This window comes from Micromonas pusilla, assembly GCF_000151265.4.
Source record: "Micromonas pusilla CCMP1545 genomic scaffold MICPUCscaffold_1, whole genome shotgun sequence".
Lineage (NCBI taxonomy): Eukaryota > Viridiplantae > Chlorophyta > Mamiellophyceae > Mamiellales > Mamiellaceae > Micromonas > Micromonas pusilla.
Genome location: NW_003315882.1, coordinates 843604 through 860765, shown reverse-complemented (window position 1 = coordinate 860765; position 17162 = coordinate 843604). Strand labels below are relative to the sequence as shown.

At 66.4% G+C, this 17162-nt stretch overlaps 10 protein-coding genes across 10 annotated transcripts; 6 read left to right on the top strand and 4 right to left on the bottom strand.

Annotated features, from left to right (window-relative positions):
* Positions 1–680: 680 nt before the first annotated feature.
* MICPUCDRAFT_37900 (uncharacterized protein) lies at positions 681–1410 on the top strand (the record flags this gene model as incomplete). The annotated part of the gene is made up of 2 exons (XM_003055453.1): positions 681–747; positions 1025–1410. 2 exons carry the CDS (start codon positions 681–683, stop codon positions 1408–1410), a joined length of 453 nt encoding a protein of 150 aa, XP_003055499.1.
* Positions 1411–1590: 180 nt separating this feature from the next.
* On the bottom strand, positions 1591–1916 carry MICPUCDRAFT_50207 (uncharacterized protein; the record flags this gene model as incomplete). Its single annotated transcript, XM_003054911.1, has 2 exons — positions 1591–1702; positions 1795–1916. The coding sequence occupies 2 exons, from the start codon at positions 1914–1916 to the stop codon at positions 1591–1593; spliced, it is 234 nt and encodes a 77-aa protein (XP_003054957.1).
* A 324-nt stretch (positions 1917–2240) lies between these two features.
* On the top strand, positions 2241–3374 carry MICPUCDRAFT_61355 (uncharacterized protein; the record flags this gene model as incomplete). Its single annotated transcript, XM_003055452.1, has 1 exon — positions 2241–3374. The coding sequence occupies one exon, from the start codon at positions 2241–2243 to the stop codon at positions 3372–3374; it is 1134 nt and encodes a 377-aa protein (XP_003055498.1).
* Positions 3375–3426: 52 nt separating this feature from the next.
* MICPUCDRAFT_50205 (uncharacterized protein) lies at positions 3427–4906 on the bottom strand (the record flags this gene model as incomplete). The annotated part of the gene is made up of 2 exons (XM_003054910.1): positions 3427–3436; positions 3495–4906. 2 exons carry the CDS (start codon positions 4904–4906, stop codon positions 3427–3429), a joined length of 1422 nt encoding a protein of 473 aa, XP_003054956.1.
* Positions 4907–5104: 198 nt separating this feature from the next.
* Positions 5105–6165, top strand: MICPUCDRAFT_30818 (uncharacterized protein; the record flags this gene model as incomplete). Its single annotated transcript, XM_003055451.1, has 2 exons — positions 5105–5458; positions 5570–6165. 2 exons carry the CDS (start codon positions 5105–5107, stop codon positions 6125–6127), a joined length of 912 nt encoding a protein of 303 aa, XP_003055497.1. The 3' UTR covers positions 6128–6165.
* On the bottom strand, positions 6122–8649 carry MICPUCDRAFT_50203 (uncharacterized protein). The gene has a single exon (XM_003054909.1). It carries the CDS (start codon positions 8622–8624, stop codon positions 6189–6191), a length of 2436 nt encoding a protein of 811 aa, XP_003054955.1. The 5' UTR covers positions 8625–8649; the 3' UTR covers positions 6122–6188.
* Positions 8650–8948: 299 nt separating this feature from the next.
* MICPUCDRAFT_30813 (uncharacterized protein) lies at positions 8949–10120 on the top strand. Its single transcript, XM_003055450.1, has 2 exons — positions 8949–9054; positions 9190–10120. The coding sequence occupies exons 1-2, from the start codon at positions 8950–8952 to the stop codon at positions 9469–9471; spliced, it is 387 nt and encodes a 128-aa protein (XP_003055496.1). The 5' UTR covers position 8949; the 3' UTR covers positions 9472–10120.
* A 1902-nt stretch (positions 10121–12022) lies between these two features.
* Positions 12023–12784, top strand: MICPUCDRAFT_61348 (uncharacterized protein). The gene is made up of 2 exons (XM_003055449.1): positions 12023–12416; positions 12509–12784. Exons 1-2 carry the CDS (start codon positions 12039–12041, stop codon positions 12653–12655), a joined length of 525 nt encoding a protein of 174 aa, XP_003055495.1. The 5' UTR covers positions 12023–12038; the 3' UTR covers positions 12656–12784.
* A 574-nt stretch (positions 12785–13358) lies between these two features.
* MICPUCDRAFT_37895 (uncharacterized protein) lies at positions 13359–15128 on the bottom strand (the record flags this gene model as incomplete). Its single annotated transcript, XM_003054908.1, has 1 exon — positions 13359–15128. The coding sequence occupies one exon, from the start codon at positions 15126–15128 to the stop codon at positions 13359–13361; it is 1770 nt and encodes a 589-aa protein (XP_003054954.1).
* A 389-nt stretch (positions 15129–15517) lies between these two features.
* Positions 15518–17136, top strand: MICPUCDRAFT_37894 (uncharacterized protein; the record flags this gene model as incomplete). Its single annotated transcript, XM_003055448.1, has 2 exons — positions 15518–15532; positions 15622–17136. 2 exons carry the CDS (start codon positions 15518–15520, stop codon positions 17134–17136), a joined length of 1530 nt encoding a protein of 509 aa, XP_003055494.1.
* Positions 17137–17162: the final 26 nt, after the last annotated feature.

Genomic DNA, 17162 nt, shown 5'->3' with positions numbered 1-17162 from the left:
CGGGCGGAGGGTCCGGGGGAGGCTCGACTTCCGCCCAACGGAATTCAGATCCGTCCTCGTCCTGACTCCCAGCCTTCTTCCCGCCTTTCTTCGCGTCCGTCGCGTCCCCCGATCGCGTCGACGCGCCCGATTCCGTGTTACCGAAGTCGTCGAACTCGTCGTAGTTGAATCCGACGTCGTCCGGGATGTCCCTCTTCGCCCTGCTGAGAACGCGCCGCCGGGATATCGACGCTCGTTTTTTCGCATATTCAATCCCTCGATTGTCGCGGATCGACGGCGCCGCGCGCGCCGCGCCGATCGCAGACGCGAGCGACGACGCCATACTCACCGATCCGAATCAGCGCGACCTGAACGATCGGAACGAAATCGACGCGAGCCGGTCCTTTCGTGTCCGACGCCCCCGCTGCGCCGTGGTTGTGCTCGCGCGGCGGTTAGGTCTCGAGGTGAAAAGCGCAGGAAAAAGCCGCCGCGCCGCGCCGAGGCGAAGTGCACGCGTACGTGTACAAAATCGTGTTTTTTCGTGACTAGCGCGCATACGAATGAAAGAAACGTACGGCGAGGGCGGCTCGCGCACGGAGGAATTAAGGGTTTAGGTTCTTGGCCGACGCACCGCGCGGCTCCAGACGCACTCCTGACCGCGCGCACGGCACGCGAGGTCTGAACTCCACGCTAGAACGAAAATGGCCACCTCCTTGATGAGTCTGACGGCCACGGCTCCGGCCGTGTCCTCCCGGGCGGCGACCCGCGGTGCGTCCCGCGCTCGACGCGCGCGACGTCATCGCAGCCCTTTCTTTATCCACTCCCAAAGTCGTCGAAGTGACGAGCTTCGATTGGGGACTTTCCCCGCGGCCGCGTTCGCTCGCGAACGCGCGTGCGTTCGCCCGCGATCGCGCGCGCGATTCGCGGTCGCGCGGCCTCTCGAATTTTCGCGTCGTCGTCCGCGCGCTCGCGCGCGCTACCACGCCCGAGCCCGCGAGGTCCTTTTCTTCTCACACGTCCATCCACCATGAATTCTCCCTCACAGGCGCGCGCGTATCCGCGCGATCCCCGGTGGTCCTCGGACGCAACCGGAAGGGCATGCGGGTGGTGGCTGCGGTGAAGGACGCCGCCGCGCCCGCGAGGTACGAGGCGCTCTTCCTCATGAAACCCGGCGTCGAGGATTCCGTGCGCGCCGCTGAGGTCGACAAGCTTCGCTCGATGTTCGCGGAGGGCGGCTCCACGGAGTTTGAAGTCACGGATCGGGGTCTGGTCACGAACGCGTACGAGATCAAGGGGTTCGCGGACTCTCATCAGTACATGATCCACGTCAACTGCCCGAGAGGGACGGTCAAGAAGGTGCAGGACGAGCTCGCGAAACCTTTAATCGGCGCTGAAGAAATCATCCTTCGTTACATGTTTTTCAAGGAGTGATGTCGCAGACAGAGTTCGAGTCGCGACGCGACGCGCGAGCTTATTAGCTTTTGTCCGATGTTGTTTATACGAGAAGGGGCGTTACATAATTCGATCGTTCGTTTCGTTCGTTTCACGCCGCTCGTCTTCGCGTGTTTTTACAGCGCCAGCGCCCTCGTCGCGTTCACCTTTCTAGATAGTCTAAAGCCGCCCTCCGCGAAGGGCGAGAACCAAGTGAAGCACCGACCCACCTTCGATGTTAAAATCCTTGGCGATCTTATCGTCGTTCATCTGCTTACCTCCAAAGATCAGCCTGCGTTGGAGATGTTGGGGGGAGAGATTCGTCAGCTTTGAGATCGGTCCGGGAATCAAACGAAAGAAACTGGACGCGGGCGTCTCGCGCACCGCTGCTGGACTGGAGGAATCCCCTCCTTCTCCTCGACGCGCTCCTTGATGCGCTCGATCGAGTCCGTGGGCTCGATGTCGATCTCGATCTCCTTACCCGTCAGGGTTTTCACCTTGATCATCTGTGCGGGGGCGAAAAAACAGAGAGGACGTCAAAAATGGGCACCGCGCGACGAGATCCGCGTGGGAATGGGGGGACAGAGCAAAGCGTGCGATCGTACGTACCATTTTTGCAGAGTTCCCGTGTCGTCACCCTCGGACACGCAGAAGCCGCTGTGGGAGGCGAAGCGGACGGAGTCACACGTGCGGTCTCGAGTGAACGATCTCAGAAGTGGCGGATCTCTTTCAGTTCGTCAGAACGCGTGAAAAAGATTTCTCGCGTTCATATCGTGTGCGAAAAAGCATTTAAGGCGCGCGCCGCGGCACGCTAGCGGCACTCCAGCGCGATGTTCGAACACGTGAGTTTTTCTCTCTCCGTCCTCTTTTCTCTCCCCTCGTCACCACTCGCGCGCTCGCGTCCCGCGCTCGCTTCCGCGCCCGTAGGATTTCTCTCCGCGCGCGAACTAGAAAGTGCCGTTGCTGACGCTGAATCTTCTCAGGGGGACATCTGCGCGTCCGTGGAGACGGAGCTCGCTCACGTGTCCCGCGTAGACGAGGTCGAGCGCGACATCGTGACGAAGTTCTTCGGAATGCTCACGAGCAAAGAATGGAAGCACTCCACGACGAGTAACGGCACGGACATCTTCAAGCTCCCCGGGGAGCGCATACACAGAATAATGGGCGTGACGAGGACGGAGGCGTCCCCCGAGGAAGTTCTCGGTTTCTTCAGCGACCCGCAAAACTTCAAGAAACACTTCACAATCTTGGACGACATGTTCAAAGAAGGGTCCGTCGTGAAGATTGGCGGGCAAGGCTTGGGCTTAGATGCGACCGGGGAGCGGCTTCACAAGCTCGGTAAATTCGCCGCGTTGTCCATCGGCGGAAAAGAGAGGGTGGGGCCGACGGATCCGAAAGAGTTCGCGGTGTCGCTTCTGAACAAGATTCGACGCTCGCCCGGGGGGCAGAAGATCGAAGGTTTGATCAAGAAACACGCCGGGGATAAAGGCGCGGTCGCCGCGCTCGGGGAGCTGCCGTCGTCGCAAACGAGCGCGCTGGCGCAGACGTCGATACGCGCGGAGTTCAAAGATGGCCAGTTCAAGGACTTACCCGGGCACGCGTTGCTTCACGGGACGTTTCGTCTGCCCTCGATCGTCCCGGACCGCGACTTCGTGTGGGACCAGGTCGCGATGCGCTTGCCCACCGGGAGCGTGCTCGTGATGGGACAGAGCGTGAACGACGGCGACGAGGACGTGCCGGAGTGCGTGAAGGGCCACGTCCGCGGGGCTGTGCTGACGTCTGGATATTACGTCTTCGAGGACGGCCAAGGCGGGTCGAAGATCGCGTTCGTTTTACAGGCGGACCCGAAAGGCTCCCTTCCCGCGTGGGTCGTGAACTTGGTCGCGCCGAAGCAGGCGCACAACGTGACGCGCTTGCGGAAATACCTGGATTCCACCGTCGGTAGCTCTGTCAGCAGGGCGTAGATTTGAACGAGAGACACAGCGTGTCCGTACTAGCTAGACTATAATTCTTTTCCTATCCCAGGCTCGCATCCGTACGCGAGTGCGGCTATTCCGCCGATCACTAGATCTAAAATCCCGGACTCGATGGCGCAAAGCTCCGCGAAGCCCTTCCCCCACAGCGCGGGCGCGCCGGACCCGTCCTCGGAAACTTCGCCGTCGATGCCGGCCGCGGCGGCGAGAACAGACGCGCCGCCGCCACCGCCGCCGCCGCCGCGCGCTTCCCGCGCGTGCACCGCCGTCACGAGCGCGCGCACCGTCGCCTTGAACGCGGAGGGGAACCGCGCGTGCGTGTCTCGCGACCAAACCCGCGGCGGGCCGACCGTCCACCGATGCACCGCCTTTCCGTCTGTCGTCGCGGAATAAAAAAACTCGCCGTCGCTTCCGGCCGCGACGCACGTGGGAAGAACGCGGTGATGCCCGGACGTCCCTGACCACGTCGCGTGACCGTGCAGCGCGGCGACCTGCGCGCCGTTCCTCGCGGCGTGAATCCATATCGACCCGTCCTTGTGCGCGAGAAAGAGCAACGTGCCGCCTCCCCCGCCCGTGAGTGAGGAGCAGTCTATGAAGCGGTTCGTCGCGCCGACCCCTTCGACCGCGTAACGCCGCAGCTCTCTGCCGGAATCACCATCGACCAGCGCGATCTTCAACGTCGTGTCCGGTTCCGCATACGACGTGCCGCGTATTAACGACGAAACACACGTCGCGATCAACGGCGGGACCTCACGGCGCGGTAGGACTGCGATTCCGGCGAGGTGGACGCCCCGCCCCGCGGCGAGGCGTTCGGACTCCCACAGACGGCCGCCGATGGAATCGCAACTCCACGCCCTCAAACCTTTCGCGTCGATCGACGTGCTGTATAAGAAATCACCGTGCGAGGCGAGGTGAATGAACGCGCCGTCTTCTTTCGAGAACGACGGGTCGTCGTGAAACGCGGACGGCGACGCGTCGGGGAGTTCCCCGGGTGCCGCGTCCCGCTCCCGCGCGCGCCCCCACACCGGAAGCACGCCGTGATTGCTCACGGACCCCACGAGGTGGCCGTCGCCGACGAAAATCAGGCGCCGGATCGACCGCGGCTCTCGGTCGCCGGATGCGAACGGGTTCCGTATCGGGCGTCGGCGTCGCGGGAGCGCCGCCAACGCGGGGTGCGGCTCGTGCCGGGTGAGCACGCCGGTGGGGAAGTCGAAACTCCAGAGCGAGCCATCGGCGCAGCCGAGGAAGACAGCATCGCGCGACAGCGCAACGGAGGTTGCTCCTATGGCGCCCTCCGCTGTGATGGTCGCCTCGAGAGAGCTCTCCCTCGCACGGACGCTAAAAATCCTCGCCACCGCGGCGGCGGGGGACCGTGGACTGGCCCCAGCAGCGGCGAGCCTCGTTCCGTCGTTGGAAACGGAGATCGCGTGGCATTCGAACGGGTCGTCCTCGGCGAATGTCGCGATCTTCCCGCTGTGCTTAAAGTCCCAAGGATCGAGCCCGTGATTCGCGCGGCCGTCCATCTCGTCAACGAAAAGGAGAGGAGTTCATCCCGCCGTCCTCGGGTCAGCTGCTTCGCGCGCTCGGAACTGACGGAGGATTTCCAGAATTTTCCCACTAGACTGGCAGAGCGACACGTCACGCCTCCCGCCACTCCTCGCGCGCGCGCGCGCACTCCTCACGGCGATCCCCGCGCGCGTAGCCGCTCGATCGCGTCGGAGATGAGCGTCCCGGACCTCCGCGCGGAGCTCCTTGACGCGTCCGTGCCCATCCCGAGGCGGTTCCGCGCGCTCTTCGCGCTGCGAAGCATCGGAGGCGACGCGTCCGTGGACGCGCTGCTGGACGGCCTGAAGGACCCGAGCGCGCTGTTCCGGCACGAGGTCGCGTTCGCGCTGGGTCAGATGCAAGCCACTCGCGCGGTGCCGAAGCTGAAGGAGGTTCTTGAGGACGCGAGCGACCACAGCATGGTGAGGCACGAGGCCGCGGAGGCGCTCGGGGCGATCGCGTCGGACGAGTGCGCGGAAGCGCTCAGGACCGCGAGCGAGGACGAGTGCCAGGTCGTGCGCGAGACCGCGGTGTTGGCGCTGCAGAGACTTAAGCACGCGCACTCCGCGCGCGCAGACGCGGCGGCCGCCGCCGCTATCGCCGCCGCGGAGTCGGAGACGCGCGCGCCGCCGGGGGAAAAGTTGGGATCCGCGAAGGAAAAACTCTCCGCCGGCGCCGCCGGCGCGGAGGGCGGCGACGCGGCGAACGGGGACTCGCCGTACATGTCTGTGGACCCCGTCCCCGCGGCGTCGTTGTCGATATCGATGGAGACCCTGACGCGCGTGCTGTTGGACGAGAGCGCGGACATGTGGGATCGCTACGGCGCGATGTTCGCGCTGAGGAACCGAGGCCCCGCGCCGGACGTCGCCGCCACGCTCGGCGCCGTCCTCGCGTCATCGAGCAGCGCGCTCCTGAAGCACGAGGTGTGCTACGTGTTGGGTCAGATCCAGGAGAAAGGCGCCGCGGCGAGGGACGCGCTCAGGCAGACGCTCATGGACGCGAGCGAGCACCCGATGGTGCGGCACGAGGCTGCGGAGGCGATCGGATCGATCGCCGCCGCGGACACGGAGAGCCTGCTCGCGACGTACCGCGCCGACGCCGACCGCATCGTCGCGGAGTCGTGCGAGGTCGCGCTCGACATCATGGCGTCCGAGATGAGCGGGGAGTTTGTTCCGTTGCAGAAGGCTGTGGAAGCGTAGTAGACGTGATGGTAGTAGTAAACGCGCGACGATCTAAAGACAACGCTTCGGTCGCGTGCGCTCACGACAACGACTTCACGACGGCGTCGTACTCGTCCTCCGCGATGAAGTCGCACGTGACGAGCCGCCCCGCGAACCAGCGCGCGTTGAGCGTCCTCCGCGCCTCCGTCGCGGCTTGAACCGTGTCGAACTTGACGTACACGAACCCCTGACTGTTCTTATCCACCGCGGAGTGCGTCACCACGCCGTGATTCCCGCACTCCAGGCGAACGTCCTCGTGCACCTCGGAGACGACGGACGCGTCCCGCGAGGCGTGCGCCGGGTCGAACATGTTCTTCAGGTTGACGCACGTGGACGGCACGTCCGCGCCCGCGCCGCTCGGTCCGCCGCCTTTCGGTCCGCCGATGGCGTCGCCCCCCGTCGCGTCGCCCCCGGCCGGCAGCGTCGGCAGCGGCGCGTCCGACACGAACGTCGTCCGCCGCTCCGGGACGAACGACGCCGGCAACGCCGCCGCTGCCTCCGCCGACAACGCGTTTTCTCTCGCGCGCGACTGCCGCCGCGCGCCCTCGCGCGCGTCCGCTATGATCGTGTCGTCGATGAGCCGCGAGAGGATCGTCGTGCGAGTGCTCGCGTTCGGTCGCGCCGCCTGCAGCGCGTTCGCGCACGCCTTCAACACCATCTGAACCTCGCCCATGGCGCACCCGCCGAAGTCGACCTGCACGCCCAGGACGTAAAATTCTGAAGCGGCCTCGTAGTTTGCGCTCCATCGCTGCCACGGCGCGCAGTGCGCGTCGCACGTCGCGTCCGGGGACTCTCCGGCGTAGTACCTGAAAAATCCGATCAGCGCCGCGCCCAAGGTCTCCGGCGTCGGCGGCTGTGTGCTCACCGGCACGTGCATCGCGAAGTAGTTCAACAGCAACATCCCGACGCGAAACGTCCCTAAACCGCCGCCGAAGGACTTCTCGAGACCGCGTTGGGTGAACACGCACTTCAGCGGGAGCATGAGAAGCTTGAACATCGGGAATCTCGCGGACAGCGGGATCATCGGGGTGTTGAAGAACGACGTCCCGCGGACGGTCTGCCGGTTCCCGACGCACACCTTGCACTTCAGCCCCGTCGCGCGGTCGACGTAGGAAATCATCGGCACGCGGCCGGTCACGCGCGGGTCCACGTCCGTCGCCCACGCCTGCTCCATGATCTCCGTGCCCAGCCGCGTGATGCCCTGGCACTCGGGGAGATGCTCGTACTTTCCAGTGGTCTTGATCCGCATGTCTATCCCGCTGTAGTACAACGGCATCTTGTGTTTCGTGGAGCCGAAGCACTCCACCTCCGCGCCTTCGCCCCACAGCCTCTTTCCGAGCCGGTCGAGCCGCAGCACCGCGGCGTACCGCGCTTTCAATTCGTCCGCGTCCGGGGAGCAGTACGCGATGAAGTCCAGGATCTCCGTTCCTAATCCCGACGTGCACGCCGGGTACGCGCCCCATCTCGCGGCGTTCGTCGTCGCGCTCGCGGCGTCGCCCGCGGCGTCGCCCGCGGCGTCGCGGTCCGCCGCGGCTGCCCAGCACGGCGTGGCGGCGCCGTCGAGCTCGGCGCTGTAGTACACGAGGTTCGCGCCGTCCTCCTCGCCCGTCGCTTTGAACGCGGCGCCGCTCGTGCCTACTGTCGGTTTGTCCCATCCCGCGCCGCCGCCGCCGCCGCCGCTCCCGCCACCGCCGCCGCCGCCGGGCGCGCGCGGAGGCTCTCGCGGCGCGCGAGGGGGCGACCGCCCGCGCGCGCCGCCGCCCGGATACCCGACCGAGTTCGGTCCCAGTCTCTCGGGCGGGTTCCTCGAGTGCTCCCCTGGTCGACGCGGTATGTCCGCCGCGCGCCCGAACCCGGTGCTGCCGCGGTGTCCGCCGCGGTCGTGGTGATCGCTCGGGCCCCGCCGCTGCTCGTGCGCGGCGCCTCGGTGGTCGCCTCGGTGGTCGCCGCGCTGGCGGGAATCGTCTCGTCTTCGCTCGTCGTGGCCGCGACCTGGTCCGCGTCCTCGTTCTCCTCCGCCTCGGTCCCCGCGTCGATCGCGCCCGTCGCTCTCGCGTCGATCCCGCGAGAACGCGCGCGCGTTCCCGGAAGCCCCGCGATCTCTGCTGCGCGAGCGTCCGCGCGCGCGGTCGTTCGATCGCGGATCGTCGTTGTTCGTCTCGGGGGATCGCGTTCGTGAGCGAGCGCGCTCGGGCGATCGCGTCTTACGCCGCTTCCGCGACCGCGATCTGGACGTGTCCTCGTGCTTACGGTCCTTGCGCCCACCCTCGCGGTCGCGGCTGCGGCTGCGGCTGCGGCTGCGCGAGGACGAGGATGAGTACGATCGATGCCGACTCTTCTTATGCTTCCGACGATGCTTCCGGTGATGCTTGGAGGACGATTTCCGACGGTGACGCTTCCTGTCCTTCCTCTCCCGGGATTGGGAGCGCGAGCGCGAGCGCGACGCCGTCGATGACGCCGAACGACCTCGCCCCATGACGGCTCCCGTCGCCCTCGCCTCGCTCTTCGCACTGGTCGAAGGTGAGTCAGAGGACAGGAAGAAAGAAAGATCTGACAGGACCAGGAAACCTCAGAATAGTAAAACTTCCATCACAGGACGCCGCACGGTCAGAAGTCGTCGGCCGTCCTCGTCTCCGTCCGACGCTCGCGAGAGGCTCATCGCCTGACGTAGCACGGCAGGTGGTCTAGACAGACCCGGGATCAGCGGAGCGCGGACTCGAGCTCGTGATCTGGTAATCTCCAGCGGCCGATAAATTACGGATTTTAGGGGCGCGAGCAGGCGATCTACGATGGCGGCCGCAATGGAAGCCGCTGGGAGCAATCGACGAAACGCGCGGCTGCCCCCAGAGGTCAACCGTGCGGTGTACGTTAGGAACTTGCCCTTCAACATCAGCAGCGAGGAAATGGTGCGCGCGCAGACCCGGCCCACGTTCGGCGCGATTCCCGATTTATCTTTTCCCTCAGCTCGTCTCGTTTGCCTTCGCGCCTCGAACCCACCGCTCACGTCGTTACCTCCCTTGCTCCTCTCTTCTCCCCGACAGTTCGATATATTCGGGAAGTACGGCGCGCTGAGGCAGGTGCGGATCGGGAACACGAAGGAGACGCGAGGCACCGCGTACGTAGTGTACGAGGACATCTACGACGCCAAGAACGCCGTCGACCATCTCTCCGGATTCAACGTCGCGAACCGGTATTTGATTTGTCTGTACTACAACCCGCAGCGGATGAACAAGAGGCAACAGAACGACCTCGCGAAGAAGCAGCAGGAGATTAAAGATTTGCAGGAGCGATACGGCGTAGACGGGCAGAGTGACAAGTTGTGAAGAATCAACTACGTATTCTTCCTCCGTTGAACGAACGCCTTCAAAACCCTCCCTCGTCGAGAACCTTGACGTACGCTCTCGCCTCCGCGATGTCCGCGAACAGCTCGTGCCTACAGCACATCGCCCCCGTGAACCGCTCCCGAGGATTCACGGACAGCAACCCGGTGATGAACTCGAGCTCGACGTCGTCCATCACCCCCGCGTATCTCCCCACCAAGCCGTCCTCCGGGTCGTGCGGCGGGAGCTCGTCGAAGTTCACCCCGGCGTTGTTCGGGTTGACGCTGAACGCCATCATCTGCCCGGGGGTGAGCTTGCCTAAACACCGCTGTATGCGAATCAGCTGATCGATGTCCGAGTCCCCGGGGAATATCGGCTCGCCGTCCGTGAGCTCGCACATGAGACACCCGATCGCCCACATGTCGACCCCGGGTCCGTACTTGGTGCGCACGGACTCCCCGGAGTTGTCGTACGGAGGACCCAACAACAGCTCGGGGGCGCGGTACCACCGCGTCGCGACGTAGTCGGTCAACACGCCGTCCTCGCCGTTCCCTTCCACGGATCTCGCGAACCCGAAGTCGCACAGCTTCACGACGCCGTGGGGGTCGACTAAGACGTTCTCCGGTTTCACGTCTCGGTACACGTATTTCCCGCCGTGAATAAACGTGATCGCCTTGCACAGCTGAAACATGCACGACTTGACGAACTCCTTGCTGAGACCGCGCCCACCGCATTCGTCGAGAAGCTCGAGCAGCGTCTTGGGGACGTACTCCATGACGACGTACAGCCGTTCGCCGACGTAAAAGTCCCCGAGGTGGCTCACGATGTTCTCGTGCTTCAAGTTTCGCAAAATCTCAACCTCGCGCGTGGACGTCCGCTTCACTTCCTCGACGTCCGGGTCGTCCGAGTTGATTTTAAACTCCTTCACCGCGACGGTTTCGTTCGTCTGCAAGTTGTGACACTTGAGGACGACGCCGTACGCGCCCTCGCCTATTATCGCCTGAACCTCTAGATTTCCTTGAAGGACACGCCTCTTGCCTTGCGGCGCGGCGGCGGCGGCTGCGGCGGCGGCGGCGTTCTTCTCGTCGACGCCCCGACGCTCGTCCTCCTCGGACGCCGTCGACGTCGTTTCCTGCGCAGCAAGTCGATCGTCCGTCATCTCCCTATCGCGATGCTCCGCGCGACTATCGCGTGCGGCGGCCATACGGCGGCGCACGATATCCTCCAAAGCGACAACCTCGGGGTCGTCCGCCCGGAACCCGAGAGCCTCCGCGCGCGTCAACAGCGACGACGGCGACGTCTCGCCGTCGCCGCGCTCGTCTCTCTCCACGGCCGCGCGCAGGATGACCCGGAATGCTTCCCTTCGCTTCATCCCCCGCGCCGCGTCCACGGCTTGCGAGAGCAAATCCGCGCCGCCCGCGCCGGATATCCCCGCCGCTTTCGCCCCCCTCGTCGCGTCCTCGAGCGCGCTTAACGCGTCCTCGTCGCTCGCGACGCCGACGCTCGCGATCGCCACCTGCAGCGCGTCCCTCGCGTGCGTCTCTCTCTCTCGTCTCCTCGCCTCGTCCCGAGCGCGCATGATCCGACCGAGCTCCGCGGCGCGCTGCTGTCGCAGTCGCGCGTCGTCGCCGCCGACGCCGCGGCTCGCGTCTTCTCTCGCGCGGTCCGTCGCGTCGGGCCGCCGTCGCCGCGCGGACGCCGGTCGTCTCAGCGCGGCGTGCCTTCCTCCTCTCGCGGCGTTTGGATACCCCGCACCGCGTCGCGCGTCGCCTCTCGTCAGCGCCCCACCGCCAGGGCAGGCTCCTGGACCACCGCGTCGATCCCACTCGCGCTCGTCCGCGCCGCCGCGACTCGCGTTCGCGGGAAACTGCACGTTCATGACGCTGACGCCTCCGCCGAAGCCCTGCCCTCTCGCGACGATCGGCGCGACGACGCGCCTGCCGTGCTCCGAGACGTGCTGCTGCTGTGGACGTCTGGGCTCACCCGCGTGCGCTCGCGGCGGCGCCTTTGGTTGAGCCGCCGCGGGGGCTCTGATCCGGGGATGGACCGCGGCGTCCGCGTGCGGTTTCGCGTTCGACGCGCGCGCGCTCGGCTTCAGGCCCGCGCCTCGCATGCCGCTGCCTTGGACGCTGAGGAGCTCGGGGAGGTCGATTCCGCGGAGACGCGGCATCGCGCCCTCCGCGAGTCGAAACTGCCCGCCGCCGTATCCCGTCAGCGGCGCCTGCGCCGCATGTGGCTTCGACGCACCGCTTTCCAGTCGAGATTGCGTCGACGCGCTCCCGCCGTCGCTCGCGCGTCGGTGGTCGGGAGCGCGGACGACCATGAAGCCGCGCGTATCCGCCCGACGCCACCGCCCTTGACGTCGCTCTGTCGCCGCGGTGACGCGTATCGACCGCGACGACCCTCCCTCGTCGCGCCGCCCACGGAGTGTGAGGCGAGAGCGAAGTTCTTACCGAACTCGTGCCCCGATTTGGAAGCGCGCTCATCGGCCGGGTGCGTCTTCGCGTGAACGGTGGAAGCGGTCGCCCGCGGCGGTGGCTCGCGGTCCTTACGAGTTATACGTGAATTAAATGGCTATCGTTCGTCACTTCCCCCCCGCGGATCTCCCAGACGCCTGGCGACTCACCCCTTTCGGGCTCTTCGGACTGCGCGGGCTCCCGACGCTCCCCGACCCGCGCCCGAGTTCCTTCCTCAGCGTCGAGACCGTGCGCTCGAGCGCGAGGATTTTCTTCCTCGCCGCGCTCAGCTCGCGAGTGAGCTCCTCGGTCTGCTTCGCCTTCCTCTGGTGCGAGCGCGCCGCGGACTCGCGATTCTTACGCTGTCGCTCCAGCGCTCTCAGCTCCTTCTCCTCCTCCGTCTCCATGTCCACCTCCCCTTTCTTCTTGCGTCCCTTCTTCTTCGGCGGGAGCGTGATGACCGGAAGCTCCGCCGCGGCGCCGCGCCCGCGCTTCGTCCCCCGCGCCGCCGGCTTCTCCGCGACCGCCTTCTTCGCAGCGGCGAGCGCAGCCGCCGTCGTCTTCGTCGCCGCTGGCGCCGCCGTCGTCTTCTTCGTCGCCGCGACCCTGCCGCTGCCGAACATCGCGCGCGCGGTCGTCTCGAGCGCCATCGTCGCCGAGAGCGTCGGCTGGATGTCGCCGCCGCCGCCGCCGCCGCCGCCGCTTCCTTGGTTCGACATCAAGAGCTCTAGCCATTCCCCCGCGTTCTTCCTGGAACCGTCGCCGTGCAGCGAGACGAGGCGCTCGATCGAGCCCTGCGTGAGCAAGCCGGGCAGCGACGGCATCGCGCCGCTGCCAAAGACTTGGGGGAGGGACAGCCCCGTGCTGACCCCTCTTCCGAGCGAGCGGGATCGAAGGGTCCCGATCGGCGCCTCCACCGCCGCGCCCGAGGAAGGCCCGCTCCCTCCGCTGATGTTCGACCAGACTTGGTCCATCGTCGGCGCGGGATCAGCGGGCGCGGCGGCGCTCCCGCGGCGAGAGCGGCCCGCGGAGCCCGTGCCTCGCTCCGCGGGGGGCGCCGTTTGATGAGCCGCGGGGCCCGCGTCGACTGCGGAAATGAGCTTCGCTTGCATCATGCTCGCGAACTCTTCCGCGGAGTACTTGTTCGCGCCGGACATCATGGAATCTAAGACGAGGTCGGACAGCTGGCGAGACGGCGGCGTCGCCGCCCCCGGTGCGGCGGACGAACGGCGCGTCATTTGGCGCGGACGCTGTGTGTGGCGGAGACCAATTGCGGTCCACATTAATATCGAGGGAAAGGAACCTGGACTTGGATTCGCGTCGAGCGCGACGCGCGCCTCGCGAGACGCGACCAAACAGCAAAATCTCTTGGGCTACAGTACTTGTACTGGACAGACGCGCGTGTCTACTTTCGACGGACGTCCGGCTACTCTATCACGTCTGCACCTTCAACGGCGTGTTCAGTTCGACCGCGGACGGGAGGTGCACTCCGTGGCGAGGCGCCCTTCTCTGCGCCGCGAACGAGCCCGTCGGTCGTCGACCGCGCGCGCCGCCCTCCTCCGCATCCTCCGACGCGTCGCCGCCGTCGCCGCCGTCGCCGTCGCCGCCGTCTTCGCTCGCCGCCCCGACGCGACGCATGTCAACCCCGCCGACGCGACCGCCCTTCTCGAGTACTCTACTTCTAAACGCCCCTTTCGATTTACCCCACACCGCGTCGTCGCCCTCGTCGACCGTCGTCGTCGAGCTATCGTCGTCGCTCCACCCCGACCCCGCGTCGTCGTCGCCGCCGCGCGACTTTTGGTTCTCGCTCGCGTCGCCGCGAATGAAGACTTGACCGCTCGTCCACGCGGTCTTCGAACCCCACGGCGACGTCAACTCCGCGCCGCGTTGGCGCCCGTCCGACGCGGAGAACCCGCGCGTGACGCCGTCGCCGTACGCGTGAACGGCCGCGGCCCTGGTCTCGGGCGTCTTCGCCCTCGCGAACGTCTTCGCGCGCGTCTCTTCCCGCGTCAGCGCGAGGCTCAAGTTTAACGGCGGCACGTTCTCCGGCCGCGTTTGAAGCGGGCGGGGGTTCCGGTCCGGCTCCACGACGGGCACCGGACGCGCTCGCGCCTCGGGGGGTTCGTACACCGGCGCTCGAGGCGCGCGCGTCCACGAGGGACGGCTCCCGAACGCGTACGGCGACGGACTCGGCCGCGTCGTCGTCGTCGGCGGCGGCGGCGACGCGGACGCGACGACCGGCGCCGCCGCGGGCGCTCGCTCGAGGGCGGCCCTCTCCGACGGAGGACGACTCGACGCCGCGCGCGCGTCGCCGACGCGCGAGATCAACCCGGCCGCCATCGCCCCCGCGGCGCCGCCCGGAGACGACGCGGGCGCGGCGGCCGTCTCCGCCGCGTCGCGACCGGACGCGCGAAGAAACGCGTCCAACGCGCGCGATCTCGACGGCGACGGCGACGGCGGTGGCGGCGGCGGCGGCGTCATCGGGAGTCGCGTCTTGGTCGGCACGCGCGTTTCACCCGGCGTGGCGAAGTGCGGCGTCGCCGGGGTCTCCGCCCACGCGGGCGCGCCGCCGCGGTCTTCGTCCCTCGGCGTCGCCGTCTCCGGGGGGGAATGACAATGACGAGTCGACGCCGACGCGGCGAACGCGCGGTCGACGGTCGCCCCCGCGCCCGCGCGCTCTCTCCAGCGGCGGTTCTGGTCCTCTGTCGCTTTCTTTTCCTCGCGTTCCAATCGCGTCCGTCGCGCGCGCTGGCGGCGCCTCAGCTCGTCGAGCTCGTCCTCCTGCTGCGCGAGCAAATGCTGCACGTTCTCGACGGCGGCAGACGACTCCAACACCGCGTCTTCCGCGCGCAGTCTCTCTTCGAGCGCGACTTTGTTCGCCGCGTTTCTCGCCTCCCACGCCGCGGCGAATTCTCCGGACGCCATCTTCGCCTTCACGAGGTGACCGAGCGCTTGCATCTTCGCGGACGGCTCTCGGTCGGCTCGCAGTCCCAGCGCGGCGGTGATGCAACGAGAAGACAACCTCTCGACGCCGGCCGCGTGCCGCACCCTCATCTCCGCCAGCTCGCGGCGCTCGTCATCCCTCAGGCTCTCCCATCGCGTCGCGAAGACGCTCGACACGCCGCGTCGCATCCCCGAACGCGGATACGGGCGCGACGCGACGACGTGTGCGCGTCGGCCCGGACTCGCCGGAAACGACGACATTCTCGTTCAAGGCCTGGGCGCGACTCTCGCTCTCGTGACTCGATCGATCGAGGCCGGCGACCAAAACCGTCCGCTGCGGCTCTCCCGGACGCACACACGACCGGCGACACAGCGGTCCACGCGTCGTCGAAGCACGCCGCGCGTCTCAAAGGTCACCGCTCGGTACATCGGACCGAACACCCGCTGACTCGGCGGCCGCGCGAGGGGTAGAAACTTCGACGGCGTGAGCATGGTGCGCGCCCTCTCCCGCTCGGTCGCCGCGAAAATGCGGCATTACAGTATTTCAGCAGCGACCCGTTTGCTTTTTTTACCCCCCCGCGAGAGACGATCGTCGCTCCACCGCCGTCCCGTCCGAGCGCTCGAGAACGACGCACGCGCGCCTCGCGTCGATGCCGCGCCCGCTCGTGCCGCCGCCGCCACGCCGCGCGTCGACCCGCGCGCGCTCGAGAAGGACGAACTGACGCGCAACCCCCCCGATCCAATTTCGTCGCAGCCGAACCTGCGCTCCACGTACAGGAGCAAGCCGTCGAGCGTGGACGAGTCCCTTTTCGGGACGAAGAAGTCCTCCTCGGCGTCCACGAACTCGTTCCAGCGCAAGACCGCGAAGCCGTCCACCGCGTCGAGCGCGGCGAAGTCGACGAAGTCGTCCGCGGGGTCGGATTACCTCGTCCTCTCCTCGAACGACATCGACCGAATGCGAAAACCCGCGTCCGTGTTGACCCCGCACGAGGTGAGCGCGATCAAAGCGGAGCGGCAGGCGGAGAAGGAGCTGGAGCTCATGAAGTCGAAGCAGATGCGCGAGCGGATGTCCACGATGGAGGCGAGGCGAGGCGGCGCGTCGAAAGGGAAAGAACCCTCCGAGACGGAGGTGATCGCGGCGGCGAAGAGTCAGTCGACGCTGAACCGAGCGGAGTTGTTACGCGAAGAAGCCCTGGACGAGGTGAAGAACATGAACCAGATGATGCTGTACTCCAAGTGCGTCACGATCCGAGACGCGCAGCTCGAGGAGAAGAAACACATCTTAGCCGAGGCGCAAGAGGAGGAGCGACGGATGGATCTCATGATGGAGATCGAACGCATGAAGGCGCTCGACGTGTACGAAGAACGCGAGAAGCAACGCGCGGAGGATCGCATGAAAGGCGCCGCGGTGCTTCGCAAGCAGATCGAGGACAGGGCGAAAGAGCGCGCGAGGGAGGAGGAGCTCCTCGACCTCGATCGCAAGCAGATGCTCTCGGAGATTCAAAGAGTGAAGGACGAAGCCGCGGCGGAGGCGCAGAGGAAACGCGACATGGGGAAGAAGCTCTTGGCGGAGGTTTCGAAAGCGAACGCCGCGCAGATCGAACGGAAGAAACTCATCATCCAGGCCGAGAGGGACGAGGAGGAGCGCATCGCGCAGTACATCGCGGACAGGGACGCGAGAGAGCTCGCGGAGCAGATGGAACGCGACCGCGTCGCGCACGAAAAAGAGATGGAGACGGTTCGCATGCGCGCGCAGCAAGAGAAGCAGGCGGACACGCAGGCGGAGATGGACGAGCTGCGAGCGATGCGCGTGCAAGAGGCGCACGAGAGGGCGTACCGCGAGAAGGAACGAGCCGCGGTCGCGAGGAACCGCGCGATCAACGAAGACCTCGCGCGCGCGAGGGAGCACCAGAAGATGCTCAAGATGAAGCAACTCAGCGACCAGGCGAGGCAAGACCAGAGCGAGTTTTTCCGCGTCGTCGACGTGCAGATGGCGAAGGAGGAGGAGGAGGCGCAGCAGAGCGCGCGACTGGCGGCGCTTCGCAAGCAGCACAAAGAGGAGCTGCAGGCGCAGATCAACTTCAACGAGGAGAGGCGGCTGCACGAACGAAGAGAGTTCCTCGAGGAGGGAGACAGCTTGCGGAAAAATATGATGGACGAGCAGGCGAGGCTCGAGTCGATCAAGCAGCGGAAACTCGACGAGCTCTCGAGGACCGGGGTTCCCACGAAATACCTCGCGGAGCTCGCGAGGAAGAAGATCAACGCATAGGTCGAGGGTGTGAATGTCCAAAAGAT